Raw genomic sequence first — 18,738 nt, forward strand, 5'->3', positions numbered from 1 at the left:
GGGGAGAGCAGTCAGCAGGGATAGAATCTGCTGGACCCCCCAAGCCTCAGGAATGCGGTGGGATTTTATCCTGAGCACGGCAGTTGGACTGAGGGTAAGAGTGACACGCAGTAGGGATGTCTTGTCTTCACGAGACACTACCTTCTCGAAGCTACCAGGCTGTACTTAGCTGTGTCAGGATGGCTCTTGGTTAAACAGCGATGGGCATTGCTTGCAGTGGAGGTTGGGAGGTAGGGAGTGAGAACAGCATGGAAAATTCCACCACATTCATCGACCACAGATATCCTGGATGGTCGTTTCTGAAGAAGAACATGGAAAAGTAGATCAGGAAAGATATCCATGAGAGCCCCTAAGGAAACCAGCCAAGGCCAGCTCAGGCAGCCTCCCCTTCGTGGAGGCAGAAGGGTGAGGAGGTCCTTGGTTCAACTCTTAAGTTGTAGCTTCATGAGCTCGTGGAGAAGGCTTGAAGAGCACCTGTAGACAGCAGTTGTTTTCTTGGTGCAGGTTGGTTGGATGCTGGATGCAGAGCCCAGCCGGGGGACGAGATCTGGGAACATGCCCAGTGCCCCCCCCCCCAAAGAGGATTCCACTCTTTGAGTGTTGGGTGCCACTTAGAGTGTTAGCACTGAGCTGGGCAATTTTCCTCCACCACCTCCTTGAAGACCACTGGTGTCGGGAGCTGTGTTTATCCCATAGCTTTACTGGAGGCGTTCCACGCCAGGTTTTCTGGGTGAGGTCCGCATAACTGTAAAGTTGGAGCCCAAACAGAAGAGAAAAGGCTCTATTCAGTCACTGCTGCGAATATTAAAAATAATCCTTGGGCTGATTTAACGTGAAGGGTGGACGCCGTGATTTATGGGCAGAGTAAAAAACAAGGTTCTAGGAGTTTCATGGACGTGTCACTGGGTAAAATGAAGGAGAGTGCAACCAGCATGGTCCAGTAGAACTTTCCAGGATAACAGAAGTGTGCTGTGTGTACGCTGTCGGCTGTGGTAGCGCTGGGCGCGTGGTTGGTGACACGTGAAATAGGTGTCCAGTGCAGCCAAGGAACGGAATTCTTAGCTTAATTTTACTTAATATATTTTTTATAAAATTTTGGAGTAATTTTAGGTTTACAGAGGAATTACGAAGCCGGTACAGAGAGTTCCTATATGCCCTGGCCTCAGTTTCCCCAGTGGTTAATATCCTACGTGACTGGGGTACATTTGTCAGAAGTAGGAAACGAACGTCGTAGGTAACCGTTAACTAAATTTTACGCGGATGTCACCGGGTTGTCCCCTCATGTCCTCTTTCTGTTCTGGGTCCTAATCCTGGATACCACATGGCACTTATATTTTACTTATATCTAATTGGTTAGAGGGCGCCTGGGTGGCTCAGTGGGGTAAGCACCGACTCTTGGTTTCATCTCCGGTCATGATCTCAGGGTCCTAGGATTGAGCCCAGCATCAGGCTCTCTGCTCAGCGGGGAGTTGGCACCTCCCTCTCTGTGCTCTCTCTCTCTCAAATAAATAAATAAAATCTTTTAAAGAAAATCTTTTAAAAAATAAATAAATGTAATTGGTTAGCATTTAAAGAGCTCCCTATGACCGGCACTGGTCTCCTCAGCTGGGGCAGGTGTAGAGAGTGAGTGAATTCCTTTCCGAGCTTCCCGCCCTGGGATGTGCATTTGAGCTTTTGTTTTTCTGTTTCTTAAAGGTGGGAGGAAGTCCCATCTTCTAGTGAGTCGCCCTGCTGGTGAGGGGGTGGGAGTTATCGGGAAGCCTGGGTTCACATTCTGGCTTTGCCTGGCCTGCGGGCTTGACCCCACTGAGGGACACTTAGCTGATGGGCGGGCCTCCAGATCACAGGGGAGTGAGCGAGGTCCCTTTGAGTACATGGAGCTGCCAGACAGGAGGTGCTCTCTGCTTCCCAGGGGCCTCTGCTCAGGGGGCTCCCCCTCTCTCCAGCCCTAATCAAAAAACCCTAAACCAAAAAACCCTAACAGCTGTCCTCTCTCACATAGTTGCAAAGCAGGACCCTCCCTGGGTCCTTCAGAGTTAGCAAGTCACCAGGCCTAGAACATTTCCATGACCCTTAGCCAGATCTCACCATTGATTCAGGAAAGGCCAGGGGCCGGGGCACCACCCGCTGGAAGGGGGCTCGTGTGTTCCTCACCGTGTCTCATCAGCTCTGGCCCCAGAGGATCTCACCGAAGCCCTGGACAGTAGCCACAGGCTTTCAACCGTGTACAATCATGTGGGCAGATACCTTGTGGGTTCTATTTTGGGGAATACAGTTTACATTCTAGACAGTTGGGGAAGACCATGAAAAACCAGGTGGCCAGACGGATGTTTCCAGGCCCAAAGATTCTAACGTACCACTGCTCCCCCAAGCAGAGCGACTGGCTAGACGCAGCCTCCCTCGACCACATGGGCTGTGGTGAGGGCGTGAGGCAGGGATCGTGCCCACGGGACCCTCAGAGGTGCTGAGCACAACACTGGCCCCTGCACGTGGTTCACCCGACTTCAAAACCCGCCTTCACACAGCCACACCTGTTCCCAAAGTGGGTCCTGTGGTATACTTGCTTTTCTGCCCCACAGGGGTTCTGCATCCGTGTAAGTGTGGGAACACCACACACACACTGTTGCCTCGCTTGAGGTTCACCGAGCACATGGCATGCACAAGGACCCGTTTTGTAGGGCTTTGCAGATGTTGGGTTTTCTGCAGATGGAAGGTTTGGGGTCACCCCTCATGGAGTGAGAATGTCAGCACCATGTTTCCCAATGGCGTTTTCCCACATTGCGTCTCAGTGTCACATGTGGGCCATGCTCTTAATCTTTCAGGCTTTTTCATTCTAATTATATTTGTTGTGGGAACTTGCTCTGTGGTTGGAGATCTTTGATGTTACTGTTGTAATTGTGTTGGGGCAACCATAAGCCATGTGCCCTATAGGACAGTGAACTTCACTGATGAGTGTGGTGTGTGTTCTGACCGCTCCACTGACCAGCCATCCTCGCCCCCACCCCACAACCTCCTCCTCTCCATCTCCTCCTCTCCTCAGCCTTCCTGTTCCCTGAGACACAACCATATTGAAATGTGGCCAATTAACCCCACAGGGGCCTCTAAGTGTTCAAGGGAAAGGAAGAGTCATGCATCTCTCACTTGAAATCACAACCTGGAAATGGTTACATTTAGTGAGGAAAGTGTGTTGAGAGCTGAGATCGGCCAAAAGCTTGGCCTCTTGTGCCAAAGTGAGCCAAGTCGTGAAGTTGTGAATGCAGAGGAAAGTTCTTGAAGGAAAGTACATTGCTGCTCTGGTGAACACACGAATGGCAAGAAAGAGAAATAGCCTTCTTCAGTGTGGAGAGTCTCCATGGTCTGGACAGAAGGTCAAACCAGCCCCAATGTTCTCTTAAGCTAGAAGCCTAACCCAGAGCAAGGCCCTAACGCTCTTCGTATTCCATGAAGGCCGAGAGAGGTGAGGAAGCCACAGAAGAAAATTCTGAAGGAGCAGGGGTTGGTTCAGGAGGTCTAAGGAAAGAAGCTGTCTCCCTGACGTGAAAGGGCAAGGTCAAGTAGCAAGCCCTGCAGCAGGTTCTCCAGAAGACGGAGCTGAGCTAACAATGAAGGTGGCTACACTCCGCAACAGAACTTCAGTGTGGGTGAAACTGCCCTCTAGTGGAAGAAGACGCCACCTAGAACTTTCATAGCTGGAGAGGAGAAGTCAATGCCTGGTTTCAAAGCTTCAAAGGACAGGCAAGCTGACTCTCTGACTAGGAGCTCATGCAGCTGGTGACTTTAAGTAGCAGCAATGCTCCTTTACATTCCGAGAATCCCAGGGCCCTTCAGAACGATGCTAGATCCACTCTGCCCATGCTCTATCTGTGCACAAACAAAGCCTGCATGACAGCACATCTGTTTATGACCTAGTTTCCTGAATATTTTAAGCCACTGTGGAGACCCACTGCTCAGAAAAAAGGATTCTTTTCAAAATATGGTGGCTCACTGACCATGCACCCGGTCTCCCCAGAGCTCTGATGGAGATGGGGAGTGAGATACATGCCATTTGCATTCCCACCTACACGACAGTCATCAGCACCCCATAGGTCAAGGAGTCATTTTGACCTTCAAGCTTCAGTATTTAAGAAACCTATTTTGTAAGTCTCTAGCTGCCATACATAACGATTCCTCTGATGGATCTGGGCAAGGTACATGGAAAACCTTCTGGAAAGGATTCTCCCTTCCACGTGCCATTAAGAACATTCATGATGCACGAGAAGAGGTCACAATATCGACACGAACAGGAGTTTTGAGGAAGTCGATTCCAACACTCAAGGATGACTCTGGGGGGTGGTCAAGACTCGAATGGAGGCAGTCACTGCAGATGTGGTAGAAACAGCAGGAGACCTAAAATCGGAAGTGGAGCCGGGAGGTGGGATTGAGTGGCTGCAATCTCATGACAAAACCAGTGGATGATGAGTGGCTTCTTAGGGATGAGCATAGAACGTGGTTTCCCGAGATGGCATCTACTGCTGCTGAAGTTGCTGAGATGACAACAAAGCATTGAAAGCATTGAACTTTGTTGATAAAGTCGACTCCAATATGAAAGAGGTTCTCCCATGGGTCAGATGCTATCAAACAGCGTCACATGTTACAGAGGAATCAGTTGCGAGAAGGTCACTCGGTGCAGCCAATTTCACTGTTGTCTTGTTTTAAGAAATTGCCACTGTCATCCCAGCCTTCGGCACCCATCACCCTGAGCGGTTGGCAGCCATCAACGCTGAGGCAGGGCCCTCCAGCAGCAAAAAGAGGAGGCCTCGGACGATGGCTAATAGTTTGGTTTGGGTTGTTTTTAGCAATAAAGGATTTTTAAATTAAGTATGCATGTATTTTAGAAACAATGTAACTGCACACTTGATAGAGTATAGTGTAAACATAACCTCTATGTGAACTGAGAAATCAAAACTTTAGTCTGACTCTCCTTCTTGTGATGTTTGCTTTGTTAGTCTGGATCCCAATGTGTAGTATCTCTGAGGTGTGCCTGTATGTAGAAAGGCCTCCCTATAATAAAGCAATTTTATCTGAATAATGGGAGCACTTGTCCCAAAGTCTTTGGATCCTAAGACCGGACATCTACCTTCACTGCTTTGCACGTGGAATAGACATCGTGCCGTATTTGTGTCGTGTGTCGCACGCCCCGGGAAACGCTGCGTTCCACCACGTTGACTGTGTGAATTGGAGGAGAGGATGGGTTTTAGGGGCAAGACTTCGGGGCTCCCGGGCCTTTTCAGCTTGAGGAAAGAGAGTATGTGTTTATTCCAGAAAAAAAGAGAGATTGCACCAGACCTAAAGGAGGCAGAAAGGGGGCCGTCTCCAGGGCTGGTTTTCTTGTTTGAGAGAACAAGTCTACTCCTGGAGCCTCTTAAGGAATGGAAGTGTGGACAGTGGGGTATGGAGGATGGAGCTTTCTCAACTGGGGGGCTGTAGCTGGAGGGGAAGCAGAGCTCCTGGGAGTGTGAATTCTGCGCAGTAGGCGTTGCTGGGTCTTCTCCATTGTGTGGCCTCTCCTGACATCTCTTGCTATGCTCCTTTCCTGTTTTTACTCACATGCTCTCCCTCTGCCCCCGGAAGATCTCCTTCTTTCCCTTTCTACCCCCATACCTGTCCTCTCCTCTCGTGACTCCTCTCTCAAGCCCTCTCTCTCTGTTTAACTGCACACAAAGAGGAATGAAATGTGTGCATGTGTGTTTATATTTGTGTTTGAAATTATGAAAGTTACAACATAATAGCTTTTGGTTCCCTTTTTCTTATCCTAAAAACAGCTGAATTTGGCATTTTCCTTTTTTTGGGGGGGGGGGGTATCCCCAGACTGAGTTATGTTCCCGTGGTTATGAGCAGTCCTTGACCAATTTTATTTGAATCCCAACACTACCCCCTGGAGGCTGGAGGCTTCAAAAGCACCCATTTCTGGACTTACCTGTGTTGCATCTAACCCCTGGTAAGCTGAGAGAGCCCAGGGGACTAGAAATAATCAGGGATGCTCATGGGTGAGTCGTAACTGTTCAGCTCTCCACCCATCACTTTTCTGAGTGTGCCTGGGACTGGTAGAGGGAAAACACAGCAAGAGAAGGGCAGGGGAGAGCTGCTGGTTGGGGAGACATGGTTGGATGGGAAATCATCTTTTCTTTCCCAGTAATTGTTTTGACATGGAGAGTAATTAGCCAGCAGCTGACAGCTCAAAACTGAAGTGAGAACAAGGGAATGGATTAGGAGCAGAATACCCCTGCGTTCGGCAGTTCCTGGCCACTGTTCGTGCGGCGGGCGGGGTGCCTGGGGGATGCTGGAAGCAAAGACAGACAGCGGTGTACCAAGGGTGCACTTTTAGGTGCCATGAGGGGAGGGACTGGGGGTCAGAAGGAGCTGGGGACAGCCTTGGTGTATGGGGACCCAAGATCATCAAAGGTGATGACTGCTTCCAAGCTAAAACCTGCTCAGGTAAGAATTTATGTATTTCGTGTTTTCTAGTCACACAGAACTGTGGTTTGGTTCTTCTGTTGTTACCTTTAGTAGATTATCAGGATCAGAGTAATGCTGACTTTTGTATAATCAACTGAGATACTGAACACATGTTTCCAAACTCTTTGTATAGTTTGTGTCTAGGTATTTTTTTTGTTGAGCGCTTGGATGAATTTGCCCATACAACTGTCTGGGTCCGGTGCCTTTCGGAAGGGGGTCATTTTTCATTTTTCAAAGCTTTTGCTCATTTTGGTGTTTCTAGTATCCTTTGAAACTGTTTTTGATCATTCAATTATTTTTTTAAGAGTTATTTATTTATTTATTTGACAGATAGAGAGAGAGAGATGACAAGTAGGCAGAGAGGCAGGCGGGGGTGGGGGGATGCAGGCTCCCTGCTGAGCAGAGAGCCCAACATGGGGCTTGATCCCAGGACCCTGAAATCACGACCCAAGCTGAAGGCAGAGGCCCAACCTACTGAGCCACGCAGGCACCCCTGATCATTCAATGCTTATGGAAGGTTATGTATTCATTAGCCCACAGTCATAAATCCTATGTTCTTGCATTTAAAAAAGAATCTCTTACAAGATCAGCTTATGTTTTCTTTCCAATTCCACATTCTGAGCATTTATGCACTCTCTCAGGCTCAGATGAGATGGGCTGACCTGCTTTTTTATTGATGTGATTCTCCCCCCTCCCCATAGTCACCCCCACACAAAGAGAACTCGCCTAAGTTGCAAATGCCATCCTGTTTCCTAACCCATTCATTTCTAGGGCTGTACTTGTATCCCTTTATCATGTTTTCCTTTTTTTCCTGTATTGGCTTTTAAAAGTTTTTCTGCATTCTTAATTTGAGTGCTCAGTCCATTTATTTGTTTCTCCTTGGTTTTGGTAATGGAGTAACGAAGGCTACAGATTTTCCTCCAAATAGAATTCAAGCCTTATCCCATCTGTTTTGATATGTTCTTCCTGATTATTTTCTAAATAGTATGTTAATTACAGTTTTAAAATTTTCTTTGACCTGACACCAGGAGGGCATTTTCTTGAATTTCCAAGTGTTTGGAATTTGGGGGGATGGAGACCTTGTGTATTTGTTCTTTCATTACTAATATTTGCTCTTATTGCTTTCTGGTCCAAGAATGTGGCCTGTGTGATTTATGCCTTTTGTGATTTACCAGGACCTTGTCTGTGGCTTTGGTATATGCCCAGGCTTTTTTAAATGTTCCGTGGCTTGTTGGCAAAAGATGTTATCTTGGGCGCCTGGGTGGCTCAGTTGGTGAAGCGTCTGCCTTCGGCTCAGGTCATGATCTCAGGGTCCTGAGATCGAGCCCCACATTTGGCTCCCTGTTCAGCTCCTCTAAAAAAAAATATGTTCTCTTTGTTCTTGGCCCATGAGCTTTAATACCTAGCTCATTCAGCCTTCTCAATGAATCCCTGAGATAGTCTACATCCTTACTTTTGTCTAACGACTGAAAGCAGCATGCTAAGGTTTTCTCCTGTCGTCTTTAGATTCTCCATCATATGCGTGTTCTCTGTTTCAGTGCTGTGCTGTTTGATAAATGGCAGTTCTCAAAGATGATGCCTTCACCGTGTGTTGTACTGATCATCAGTCTGTGCCCTTCCTGGCGTAGCTTATGTCAACAGGAGTGGCTTCTCCTCGATCCCCTCAACGTTCTCTGATGCTCTTGGGATCCCACGTCCTGCTCCCCTTACATCAGGGGGGCTCAGGGAGAACATCGGCATTTAACCGGCTGCCAAGGGACCTGAGTGCAGGCCAGGGCTGTGACTGGCCATGCGGGTTAATTTCTTGGTTGCAGTGGGGGCCAGCCACGTGCCTGGTTTTCTGTTGCCTTCCTGTGTCTGTGCGCACCCTTCTCCCAGAGTATCAGGCCAGCCCTCCCAATCACGGAGATGCCCAGCTACCCAGAGGGGTCTGCAGAAGTGGTCTGTTTCTGCTCCACAGGGGGCACTGGATTTTTTTTTTTTTTTTTTTGCTGCAGATAGTGGAGAATAGGGGACACCCCCAGCATGAAAGCGGTCCTGTGTGGGGTGGTCTACGTCACCCCATTGCTTGCCTCCAGCAAATCAGTAGATGTCAGTGACTTTCAGCCAAGCTCTCCCTTTGCTTCCTGCCACACCACAAGGCGCTCCCAACAAGAACCTCAGTTTGTATATCTTCTCCGGACATCTGCACAGTCTATATGTTGTGGCAACAATCTCCCAGCCGTGGCATGCAAAAAGCATGCTTCCCTGGTGTCTGTAGATCATGAAGGCTTAGGGCTCACGGCAGCGGGATTCAGGAGCAGAAGCGGTGACCTCCCCTCCCTCCGTCTACCCCTCTCTCCTTCTCATGAATTACTTCCTACCTCAAAGCCTCCTTTGGCAAGTACTGCCACCGTTTGATTTTCATGCCAACAGAGTAAGTTTCGAGGCTGGGTAGAATTATCCCCATCTCACAGATCTGGAAGCTGAGGCTCATGGAGGAGGAATGGCCCCTTAAGCTCATGTAACCGTGTTTGCAAGAGAGCAACATCCCCACTCTGGGAACCAAGATCGCACAGGTCCCAGGGCGTACTTGTGGCATCAAGAACATGCGGGGCTATTGTTGGGAGCTTTGAATCGGCATTGATGGAGACGCGCCATGGAAACTGGCAAAAGCTACAAGCCAGGCCCCCTACCCCGCCTTGGAGAGCAGGCTGATCAGCACACCTTGGGAGCACGAGTGTCATTGGGGTAGAACTTTTTCTTTCTTTTTTTTTTTTTACTTTAGGAAAACTGAGATTCAAAAGGGATGCCCCATGATCCCCTCTGGCTATTAATTGGCAAAGCCAAATTTCATGGAAATCAGTAAACCCCATGTTCTTTCCACTCTATACTGGTATTATGGAGGGCGAGGGTGGGGGGGGTCCTCTGGGGACATGCTGGCAGGGGGCGGAGGGGCCGCTGGACTCCATGGGAAGAGCCCGCCCTGGATCAGCACCCGTGGCTGCTGATGTGGCATTTCCAGTGGCGGCTGTAGGACTGCAGTCACTTCCTATTATGAAGCACGTCCATCTGTCCATCCGGTTCAGAAAGAAACACGGTCCCCTGAGAGTTCCGCTTTTGGAAGCTGGGAGTTAGCGAGATGCTTATGGCCTGTCTCCAGCTCCATGAACCCTGGAGAGATGGACCTGGCTTGGCGAGACTTCTCAGAGGCTGGCAGGCAGTGACCTGGGCAAAGGGACCACGGCTGCAGGCACTTGGCATCACCCGCATGTGGCCGGCGTGGCCTCTGAGCAGTGTTTCTCTCCCACAGTGAATGGATACCACGTGGCAGGGACCCCAGCGTACCCTCCCGAGACTGCCCACATGAGTGTCCGAAAATCCACCGGTGATTCCCAGGTAAGGGGTCGTTTTATGGGAGGTAGGGGTTGCCCGCTCGGCAGGCCCACGGAGGTGTCTTGAAGACGGCACCAGATGGGGGTCCAGGTGACTGCAGCACGGGTCTGCCCCACATAGAAAGCGGCTGTATATCTGGGTCATTCCCGTGTACCATGCTTGGGGGAGAACAGGCGATGGTGGTTTGTTGGTTTTCTCTAGGGTTTGAGGGTGGCTGGAGGGGGGCTGATGGCGACGGATTGTAACCTTCGTTAGGGCAGAGGGGTCACCCCATCCTGCCGTCTGGATTCCTGATACACACCGTCTCTATCACTTTAAGAAAATGGGTGGGGTCAGGCCACTTTCCTTCTTCTACGTACCCCCTTTCCCCCACCCCCGGACTTGTATATTCTCTCTGGAGAAGGGAATTTGGTAAAATATTTTCTCACCTTTAATAATCTAGCACAGAGACCATGATGGGATGGGAAGAAATGGGAGAATGGTTTAAGATTCATTCCTGTCCTGTTTTCTCATTCATCCTATCCATTGACACCTGCACAGACACCTGTCTGTACCTTTCCCGTCTGACAGGCGGGGCCACTGAGTCTCAGGCTGCTTAAGCGACTCGGGCAGGTGACACGAATACTGAGTGGTCAGTCTGGACTCAGTGCCGAGCCCCGTGGTGTGCTGCGTCCGAGGAAGTGACGTGTAGCTTATTTATTCTCCCCATCAGTGGTATCCAGAAGATGTTCTCAATGAGGGCTCCACCAGCCCTCTCTGGGCCCCAGGGGGATGACAGTGACAGTGACAGTTGCTGGTGTTCAGAACGAGACTAGATGCTTGTTATCCACAATGGCGGGTCCCCTGCACTAGCCACTGAAAGAAGGACCTCGTGCTCTGTTGCTGCAGTTGGCTTAAAATGTGACACTTAGCTTTCATGCAGGCAAGCGCGTTCCTTTTTGGAAACTTCCTGAAGTTTTCTTAGGAGGGTGAGCATCAGGCTCAGCTAGCATCCTGGAAAAGCATTCGGACGTCCGCTTGGACCGAGCCTTCTTACATTCTGATGGACTCACTCATCGTGCCAGCCTCTTGTTAAAATGTAGATTCTGATTCGAGACGTCTAGGAAGGATTCTGAGGCCAGGCAGTCCCCGGAGTGATGCTTGATGATGCTGGTGATGCTGGTGATGCTGATGCTGGTGGTGCTGGCGATGCTGATGGTGCTTGATGATGCTGGTGATGCTGGTGATGCTGATGCTGGCGGTGCTGGCGCTGGTGATGCTGGCAGTGCTGGCGCTGGTGATGCTGGCAATGCTGGCGCTGGTGATGCTGGCAATGCTGATGCTGGTGATGCTTATGGTGCTGGTGATGCTGGTGATGGTAAGGGGACTGTGCCTGAGCAAGGAGGGTCTGGGTCTAGTCAGTAGTACACAGTGTATGTGGGTGTGTCCCCTTCATGCGCCTGCTCGGGGCACGCATCACACGCAGCCCTGGTACTGTGTGTTTTCTGCTGAGCCCCCCACCCCCACCCCCACCCCCACCCCCGCTGCCCCAGCCTTTCCAGCACAGCCTCTGTCAGTCTATTTGGAAAGAAGCTGATTTACCACCTGGCTGCAGACTGCTTTCTGAAGCCATCAGCCTAAGTTCTGCTGTGTTATGACATACCACCCCCCAAAAACACCAGTGCTCTCCCCGCCCAGCCCCAAAATACTGTGCAGTTGTTCCTGAACTTTTTATTTTTTTTAACGTATATTGATTGAAACTTCTCAGAAGCTACTTGGGCCCGGGAATATCCCCATGCAGCATCTGTTCTTGGAAGACATTCAGGGATTCTGATTTGTGTGGCCAGTGTTCCTCAAGCATTATTTATGGCCCTGCGGCAGGGGACCCAACAAAAGTGTCCAGTGGCGGGGGGAGGACTATAGTGACATCTGGCACCACACAGCCAGCCCGCTCTCTCACACGGACGAGAAAGCCCATTTTTGAAGAAAAGTTCATGAATTGAAGAAAAGACTGAGAACCTGATGCCGAGCAGGAAATGTAACACGCCCATTCCGTTACACAGCCAGGGTCACTTGGGAGGAGGAAACCCACATGTTCGTGAAGACGAAGGATGCAGAGAAAAAGAAATGAGAATGGTGATGTTGGTCCTCTCTGCGGCTAAGTGTGACGCTCTGTGGGGACATTTGTCTGGAGACGTTTCGGTCGTCACCGCTGGGGACAGGGGCATAGTGAAGAAGGTTCTGGAATATGGCCAGTCATCCCACAGGGCACAGGACAGCCCCCCACCTCCCAGCCCCGCCGGCCATAAAGAATTAACCAGTTCAAAAACACAGTGGTGTTGAGGTCGAGAGACCTTGGTCTGAAGAACTTTCTCTTTATACGTTGCAGGATCTTTCACGTTTCCTAAAATGAACACATTTTACTTGAGTAGGAGGCAGGTGCCCGGCGCATTAGGAGAAGCAGGCTACCCGTGTTTGGGGATGTGGGGCCATCCCGCTGTGGAGACCTAGGAGGGGGAAGGGAGCGGCTGCTTTAAGGAGCAGGGGGAGTGCATTCTTTCTGGACCATAATGGGGAGAGTTGAGGTATTGTCGGAGTAAATGGAATAAGTAACGCAGCACGGAGAGAGCAAATACGGTCGCTCACCAGTTCCCAGAACTGGAAGGTTAGCGTATCATTTTTTTAGGCCATGCAAGGCTCTCCACATTTTTGTTTGGGGCCAATCATAGAAACAGGATGAGAAGTTTTAGGGCTTACACAGAGTGCTGTCAACAGATGATCCCTGATCTATATAGCACCCTGGAGCATGCGTAGCGTTGACTCACACGGTCCTGGGCTGCCGGTTATAATGGACAATGATGAAGGCATAGTAATACCGGAAGAATGAATGAATGAGAAAACTAGCACAGGGCCATTTGAGATACAGGGTTGGGGGCAGGTCAAAATGCTTGCCCAGGGTATGCTCCAAGCCCTATGTGTTCTCTTTTCGGTGAGCCGGTACCCCTCAAGCAAGCTTATCAGGGAAATGACAATGTGAGGGGGAACGTGTCCCCACTGCCTCCCGTCTAGGGCTGGACTGCCCTCTTCTCCCCCAGTCCTGGGAGACCAGATGGCTGGGCACAAGTGGTGGGGATCTGATGCCACCCAGTGGAGGTTTCTGGTTTGCAACCCTGGGGTGAGGTGGGCTTCCCAGACACGGGATAAATGGGGCCCACCGGACTGGGGGGCTGGGACATCAGAGGCTGAGTTTCGCTGGCCTTTGCAGAAGCACGTCCTGGCCTGTTCCTGCCCGCCTGCCCCGTGGTGGGATCCCTCTGATCCCTGTGCATGTGGAGCAGGCGAGGGACGAGCCCATGCCCTTTTGTGAAACCCTTTCCATTGTCCTGCTTTCCTCTATGGGAGAGGAGAAACAGGTGAGACCAAGGGCTTGGAAACTTAAGGGTCCGAATGGAGAAGGGGGCTTGAGGTGGAGATAAGATGCTGAAACTCACCCACCTAACGGGAACCCCCCCTCAGTTCAGTGACATGTGTTCCTTTGAGCATCTCTTTCGTGGCCCAGGCACTGAGTCACAGGCAGACAGAGCCCCTGCTTTGGTTGAGGCTTATAGCTGGTGCCAGAGAAGACCGGAGGTTTCATGTTGGCCGTGGTAAGCGCTAGAGGAAGTGTGTGCTCTGGGCACCTGCTCGGGTGGCCGTGGGGGTTCTGGAAACATCAGTGATGAGCTATAGAAGACAACATGGTCAGCTAAGACTGGCCAGATGAGGGAGGGGTTAGCTTAGCCCAGGGTGGGGGTGGGGAATAGCCTTCCAGGTGGAGGGAACAGCCCATGTGGATGCCTAGAGGAGGGGATGGAGAGCAGTGGTTTCAACAAACCTGCAGAGGTTGACGGGGCTGTGATTTACGGAATCAGCAGGTGCAGGGAGGGTGGAAGTGGGGGGCCTGGAGGAGTCTGCACAGGCCTATTGTGAGGAGTTTGGGTTTATTCCAGTGGTGCCAGGAAGTCATTGAGAGGTTTCATTCTGGATCCCGCCTGCCAAGGAGGTAGGACTCCAGGCTAACGCCGGGAGTTAGGGTCAGAAGACCCGCCCAGCCTGGGCTTGTGGGTCAGTTGTGAACAGCACGCTCTAGTTCCCCCAGCTCTGTTTTGTACGTCACCATCCCCCATGGGTCCTCACCTCACAGTAACACCAGAGTGGCCCAGGCCAGAGGGGGAGACCAGGCTGGGGAGGGACTTTTAAGAAGGAAAGGAGTACAACTTTCTAGAACCATAGGCAACAGCCATTAAAAACAAATAAACAAACAAAAAAGCCAACAACAAGAAGAACAACAACAAAAGAACTTTTATTATGCACATTAGCGAACATTCAGAAAAGTAGAAGGCATGGTATAATAAAGTCCTAGGGACTAGTCATTTCACTGTGATGATTATTGATCCAATCATGTTTCATTTATATCCCCATTCCCTCCCCCTGCCCCCTCCCCCAGGATTATTTGCAAGCAAAGTCCTGACATACTGTTTTATTTTATTTTCCTTTACTTTGTATTTATTTATTTGACAGAGAGGACAAGTGGGGGGGAGTAGCAGAGAGAGAGGGAGAAGCAGGCTCCCTGCTGAGCAGAGAACCCAACACAGGGCTCGAACCCGGGACCCCAGGATCAGGACCTGAGCTGAAGGCAGCGCTTAACCAGCTGAGCCACCCAGGCGCCCCCTGACATATTGTTTTAATTGGGAACATTTCAGAGTGTACCTAGGTAGGGGAAGGCATGACCTTAGTGTCATTAGCCCACATAAGAAGACATTAATTTGGTATTATCATCTAATATCTATAATTCATATCCAAACTCCCTGCTTGTCCGCAACATGTCTTTTATAGCTGCTTTTCTCCCCAGTGCAGGGTCCATTCCAGGTTCGCATGTACGTTGATACATTGTTGGCTGGATCTCTTTTGTTTCCCCCTTTATTGAGATACTGAGGTGAAGTTCACACAGCCTACAATTTGCCCATTTATATATGCACAGTGTAGAGGTCATAGAGTTACAAGCCATCATTACAATTAATTTTAGAGCGTTTTCATCACTCCAGGAAGAATCCCCAAAAGCATGTACTTTCTACCTCCGTGGATTTGCCTCTGCATATACATGGACTTGAACCCCATGTGGTCTTTTGGGTCTGGCTTCTTGCACTTACAACAGTGTTTCAGGGGCTGTGAATGTTGCAGGTGTGTTAGCAACGGTGTTCCTTTTCTATGGCCCAATAGTATTCCATCTGGGGATTTACCGTCTCCTCTCATTTCTGGCTTTTAGCTTCTTTTAATCTAGACTGTATTCGCCACACATTTGGTCTTCCATCTTACCGCATGGTGACTCTATTTGGGAAGAGTCTGGGTCAGTTTAGAATGACCCACGTGCTTAGTGTAATTGTTTTCTTCTGCTTAGACTCGGGGCTAACAGCTCTGGCAAGAAGGTCTACCACCTGGGGCCTCCCAGGTTAGCATCCTACCCTCGATGTTAACCGGGAGTTTGAGCTCCCTTTTAATGCGATGATCCCTTTGTAAGAGTATGTTTTCCCTTTCTAATTAGCCGGCAGTCTGGGCGGGGGGCTTGAGGGGAGACAGGGTGAGACCATGGGCATATCCTGTTCCTTCACAGGCTTTTCATTCAGTCCTTTGAGCATCCTTGGTGACCATGGCCTGAATCCATTTTTTATTGGGGTTTGCAAATGGTGATTTTGGGGAGCACCTGGGTGGCTCAGTGGGTTAAGCCTCTGCCTTTGGCTCAGGTCATGGTCTCAGGGTCCTGGGATCGAGCCCCACATCAGCCTCTCTGCTCAGCAGGGAGCCTGCTTTCCCCTTTCTCTCTGCCTGCCTCTCTGCCTACTTGTGATCTCTCTCTCTGTCAAATAAATAAATAAAATCTTTTTTAAAAATGGTGATTTGGGGATGCTTTATCCATTTTTATGGGCATTCTTCCATAAAGAAGTACTGCTCCCCCTGCCTTTTGAAGTTACTCATTTGTAGTCATTATTCATAATCAGGCTCAAATTGTCCCAATTTGGCTTGTTGGAACTTCTCTCTGCTGGCGCCAGGGTCCTTTTGCGTAGATCATATCGTTCTTTACATGGTTTCTAACCTCCCAGAATAATAAGATGTTCCAGATCTGGAACATCTGGAACGAGCCATTTCTCCCAAGGAGCCCGGTTCCTCTTAGTATGGAATAATATTTAGAAACCAACTTCCAGCTAGTAGGTGGTCTCCCAGTGATGGAGGAGTCATTCCTTTGGGGCCCTTTCGGGAAGTGCTACCGGGATATATGTGTGTGTGTGTGTGTGTGTGTGTGTGTGTGAGAGAGAGAGAGAGAGAGAGATATGTGGACATGTATGTGTATGGTATATATATGACATATATTTATGTGGATGATGCTGGAAGAAAGTCACAGGCTATCAGCAGCAAGCTCAGAGCCCAGGGTGCCTAGAAGAGCCTGGGGTCATCCGCTGGTCAGCCCTGGCTGAGACCGCCCCACCAGGAGGGCAGAGAGGGGGAAGGTGGTCACACCCACACACTGAATGCCCCCCGACAATGCCATTACTTGCACTCCTGTCTTGGCCCGAGTTACGGGGAGGATGGCCACCTCTGTGTCCAGCTTCTTTCCATAGAGCCTCAGACACAGTGGTCCCCAAATCTGGGTTTGTGGGTGATGGAGATCTTTCTCCACCCCTGCGGACATGCTTGGAAAAGAAGAGGCTGTCCCCCGCCTCCATGTGGGGAGCTGGAAGAATATAGAGGGAAGCAATATTCAGCCTGGGGCTCTAATTTCCTCTGCTGACCACACCCGAGGCTCCCCTCCCATAGCCCCCTCCCTGGCACGAATGAGCCTACAGGAGATCCCTGCCTCTGTCACAGGATAGCAGCACCTGAGCTCCTACCTCGTGGCCTCCATCCTCCTCCCCGGTGGCCCAGTTTGGGCAAATGCTCTGGGGTACCACTGATAGCCCAGGAGGGTCCAGGGTAGGTGAACTAGATGTGCCGATGGTTTGAAAATGTCTGCAGAAGCTGTGGTTGGTCACAAGCCTGAGGTCGCCCCAGAGCCTGCTGGGGCTGCTGGAGCGGCTGCTAGAGGTAGGGGAGCCTTGATGCATGACAGAACATAGATCAGCGTGTCCCCAGCAGAGGCCACCAGGCTCTGCTTCAGAGGTGCTGGCTTCCCGGAGAGCTGCTGGGTCAGCTCTGGGAGGTGTGGCTGCGACCCGATTTAGGGCCAATTCCTGCTCATTCTTACGCCCTCCAAAGCCTGTGGACCACTGAGAGCAACCAGCGAAAGTGAGAGCAGTCATGTGACTTGTCAGGGGACTCTTGTCTACAATGCTCTTAGGGTATTGGGTTCCGTGAACAGACTTTCCTTACCAGCCCAGGTGGGTCTGGACAGGAGTAAGGGGATAAGCAGATCGTGAGCAGGGCTCTGTCAGGCTCCCCGTTTTGTGTGCTGAGCAGAGGGGTTCCTGAGGCAGGGCTGACCCCTATGCCCAGATGTTCATCCTGCTGGTGGTCAAGGGCTGTGCTGGCCTCGGATGGGATGGGATGGGATGGGATGGGATGGGGGACCGCTGGTTCCCCAAGGCTGGCTGAGAAACCTCTCTGCCATTCACATCCTAAGGTTCTGCCAGAGAAAGAAGGCTGTGGGTCCCAATACATGCCTTTAATGGTCCCGACAGTGCCTTGATGAGCCTGCTTCCCCACTCATCGAGTGGCTCAGGATAGAACGACCAACGCATGCCCAGCTCAGAGACCCTCTTGAATTACTAATGAAACTGCTACTAACAGGGCAACGAAGACCCAGAATGGACCATCCTCCCCTTTAGGGTCACAGTCTCCTGTGACCAGGGTGGTGTCTTCAGCTGGTAATCCTTAATGTTCTGTCCCAGAACCATCCTGGGACTGAGGCAAGCTGCTCGGGACGCGTGGGCTCGGAGGTATTTGGGACAGTGGCTTATTTTCTGGAAGTGGAAAGACATAAAAAGGCAATCCAAAGGCTGAATGAATGAAAAAGCAGGAAGGCATCTGTGCTGAGAAATCTCTCCTGCCTCTCAGGGTCGGGAGAGCAGCACCTCACGGAGCTGGCCAGGGGCCCCGTGCAGATTGCACGGTTGAGGGTTGGATATGTCAGACCGCGGGGGCATTCAGAGTAAGAAGTCCTGTTCTGAGTCCTTGGAGCCAGGGGCTGGTGGCCTGCTTTAACTCTCTGCTCCCCCCAGGGGCAGCGTCTGCACATTGAGGCAGCATGCGGAACGGTTCACCAGCAGAGGGCAGCCGACGTGTTCGCTCCCCAAATCAGGGGCTGAGAGAAGAGGAGGGAGACCTGGTTTGGAGCTGCTCCCTTGGAGCCTGTGCTGGAGGCTTCCTTGCACTCATTCACCTGCAAGCCCGGCCAACCCCCTTCCCCCGCAGGAGCATTGTGGGGTCAGGCATACTCCCGCCTGCCCTCTTCCAGAATATGGTGACTTAAGGGTTAATGGGAGCACACGCGTCCCTGAACTTCCCCAGCACGGGGCTCTCGGGGAGCCCCGAATAGAAACCCGAAATGTCCAGTATGGAGAACAGCTTTGATGATGTCTCTTGCCTCTCTCCCCAGAACCTGGGATCCTCCTCACCAGGCAAAAAGCAGAACAAGGAAAACACCATCACGGTAAGCGACTTCTGGGGGAGGGAGTGCTCACAGGTTGGGGTGAGCTGGGGCTTTTCTGCCGTGCTGGGCGGTTGCCATGGCAATGTGGACCGCTGAGTGCAATCCCAGCCTGGCATCTGGGAAGTTCCAAAGCCTGGATGTTGCCGAAATTCTCCCTGCCTCCCCCCTAACCCCCAGTCTACCCCCACCCCCTGCCCCATGTCTCCTGT

General features: G+C 50.9%; 1 protein-coding gene across 6 annotated transcripts in view; it reads left to right on the top strand.

Moving 5' to 3' along the window:
- The window catches only part of GAS7 (growth arrest specific 7), a 199,355-nt gene that overhangs the window by 147,725 nt on the left and 32,892 nt on the right, over positions 1-18,738 (top strand). For 5 of the 6 annotated variants that reach the window (XM_047707653.1, XM_047707659.1, XM_047707658.1 and 2 more), the window contains exons 4-5: positions 9,788-9,873; positions 18,476-18,529. In XM_047707653.1, coding sequence (XP_047563609.1) covers positions 9,788-9,873; positions 18,476-18,529 — 140 coding nt within the window. The remainder of the gene's footprint in view (positions 1-9,787; positions 9,874-18,475; positions 18,530-18,738) is intronic. The other variant, XM_047707655.1, reaches the window with a different exon arrangement.

This window comes from Lutra lutra, chromosome 16 (assembly GCF_902655055.1).
Source record: "Lutra lutra chromosome 16, mLutLut1.2, whole genome shotgun sequence".
Taxonomy (NCBI): domain Eukaryota; kingdom Metazoa; phylum Chordata; class Mammalia; order Carnivora; family Mustelidae; genus Lutra; species Lutra lutra.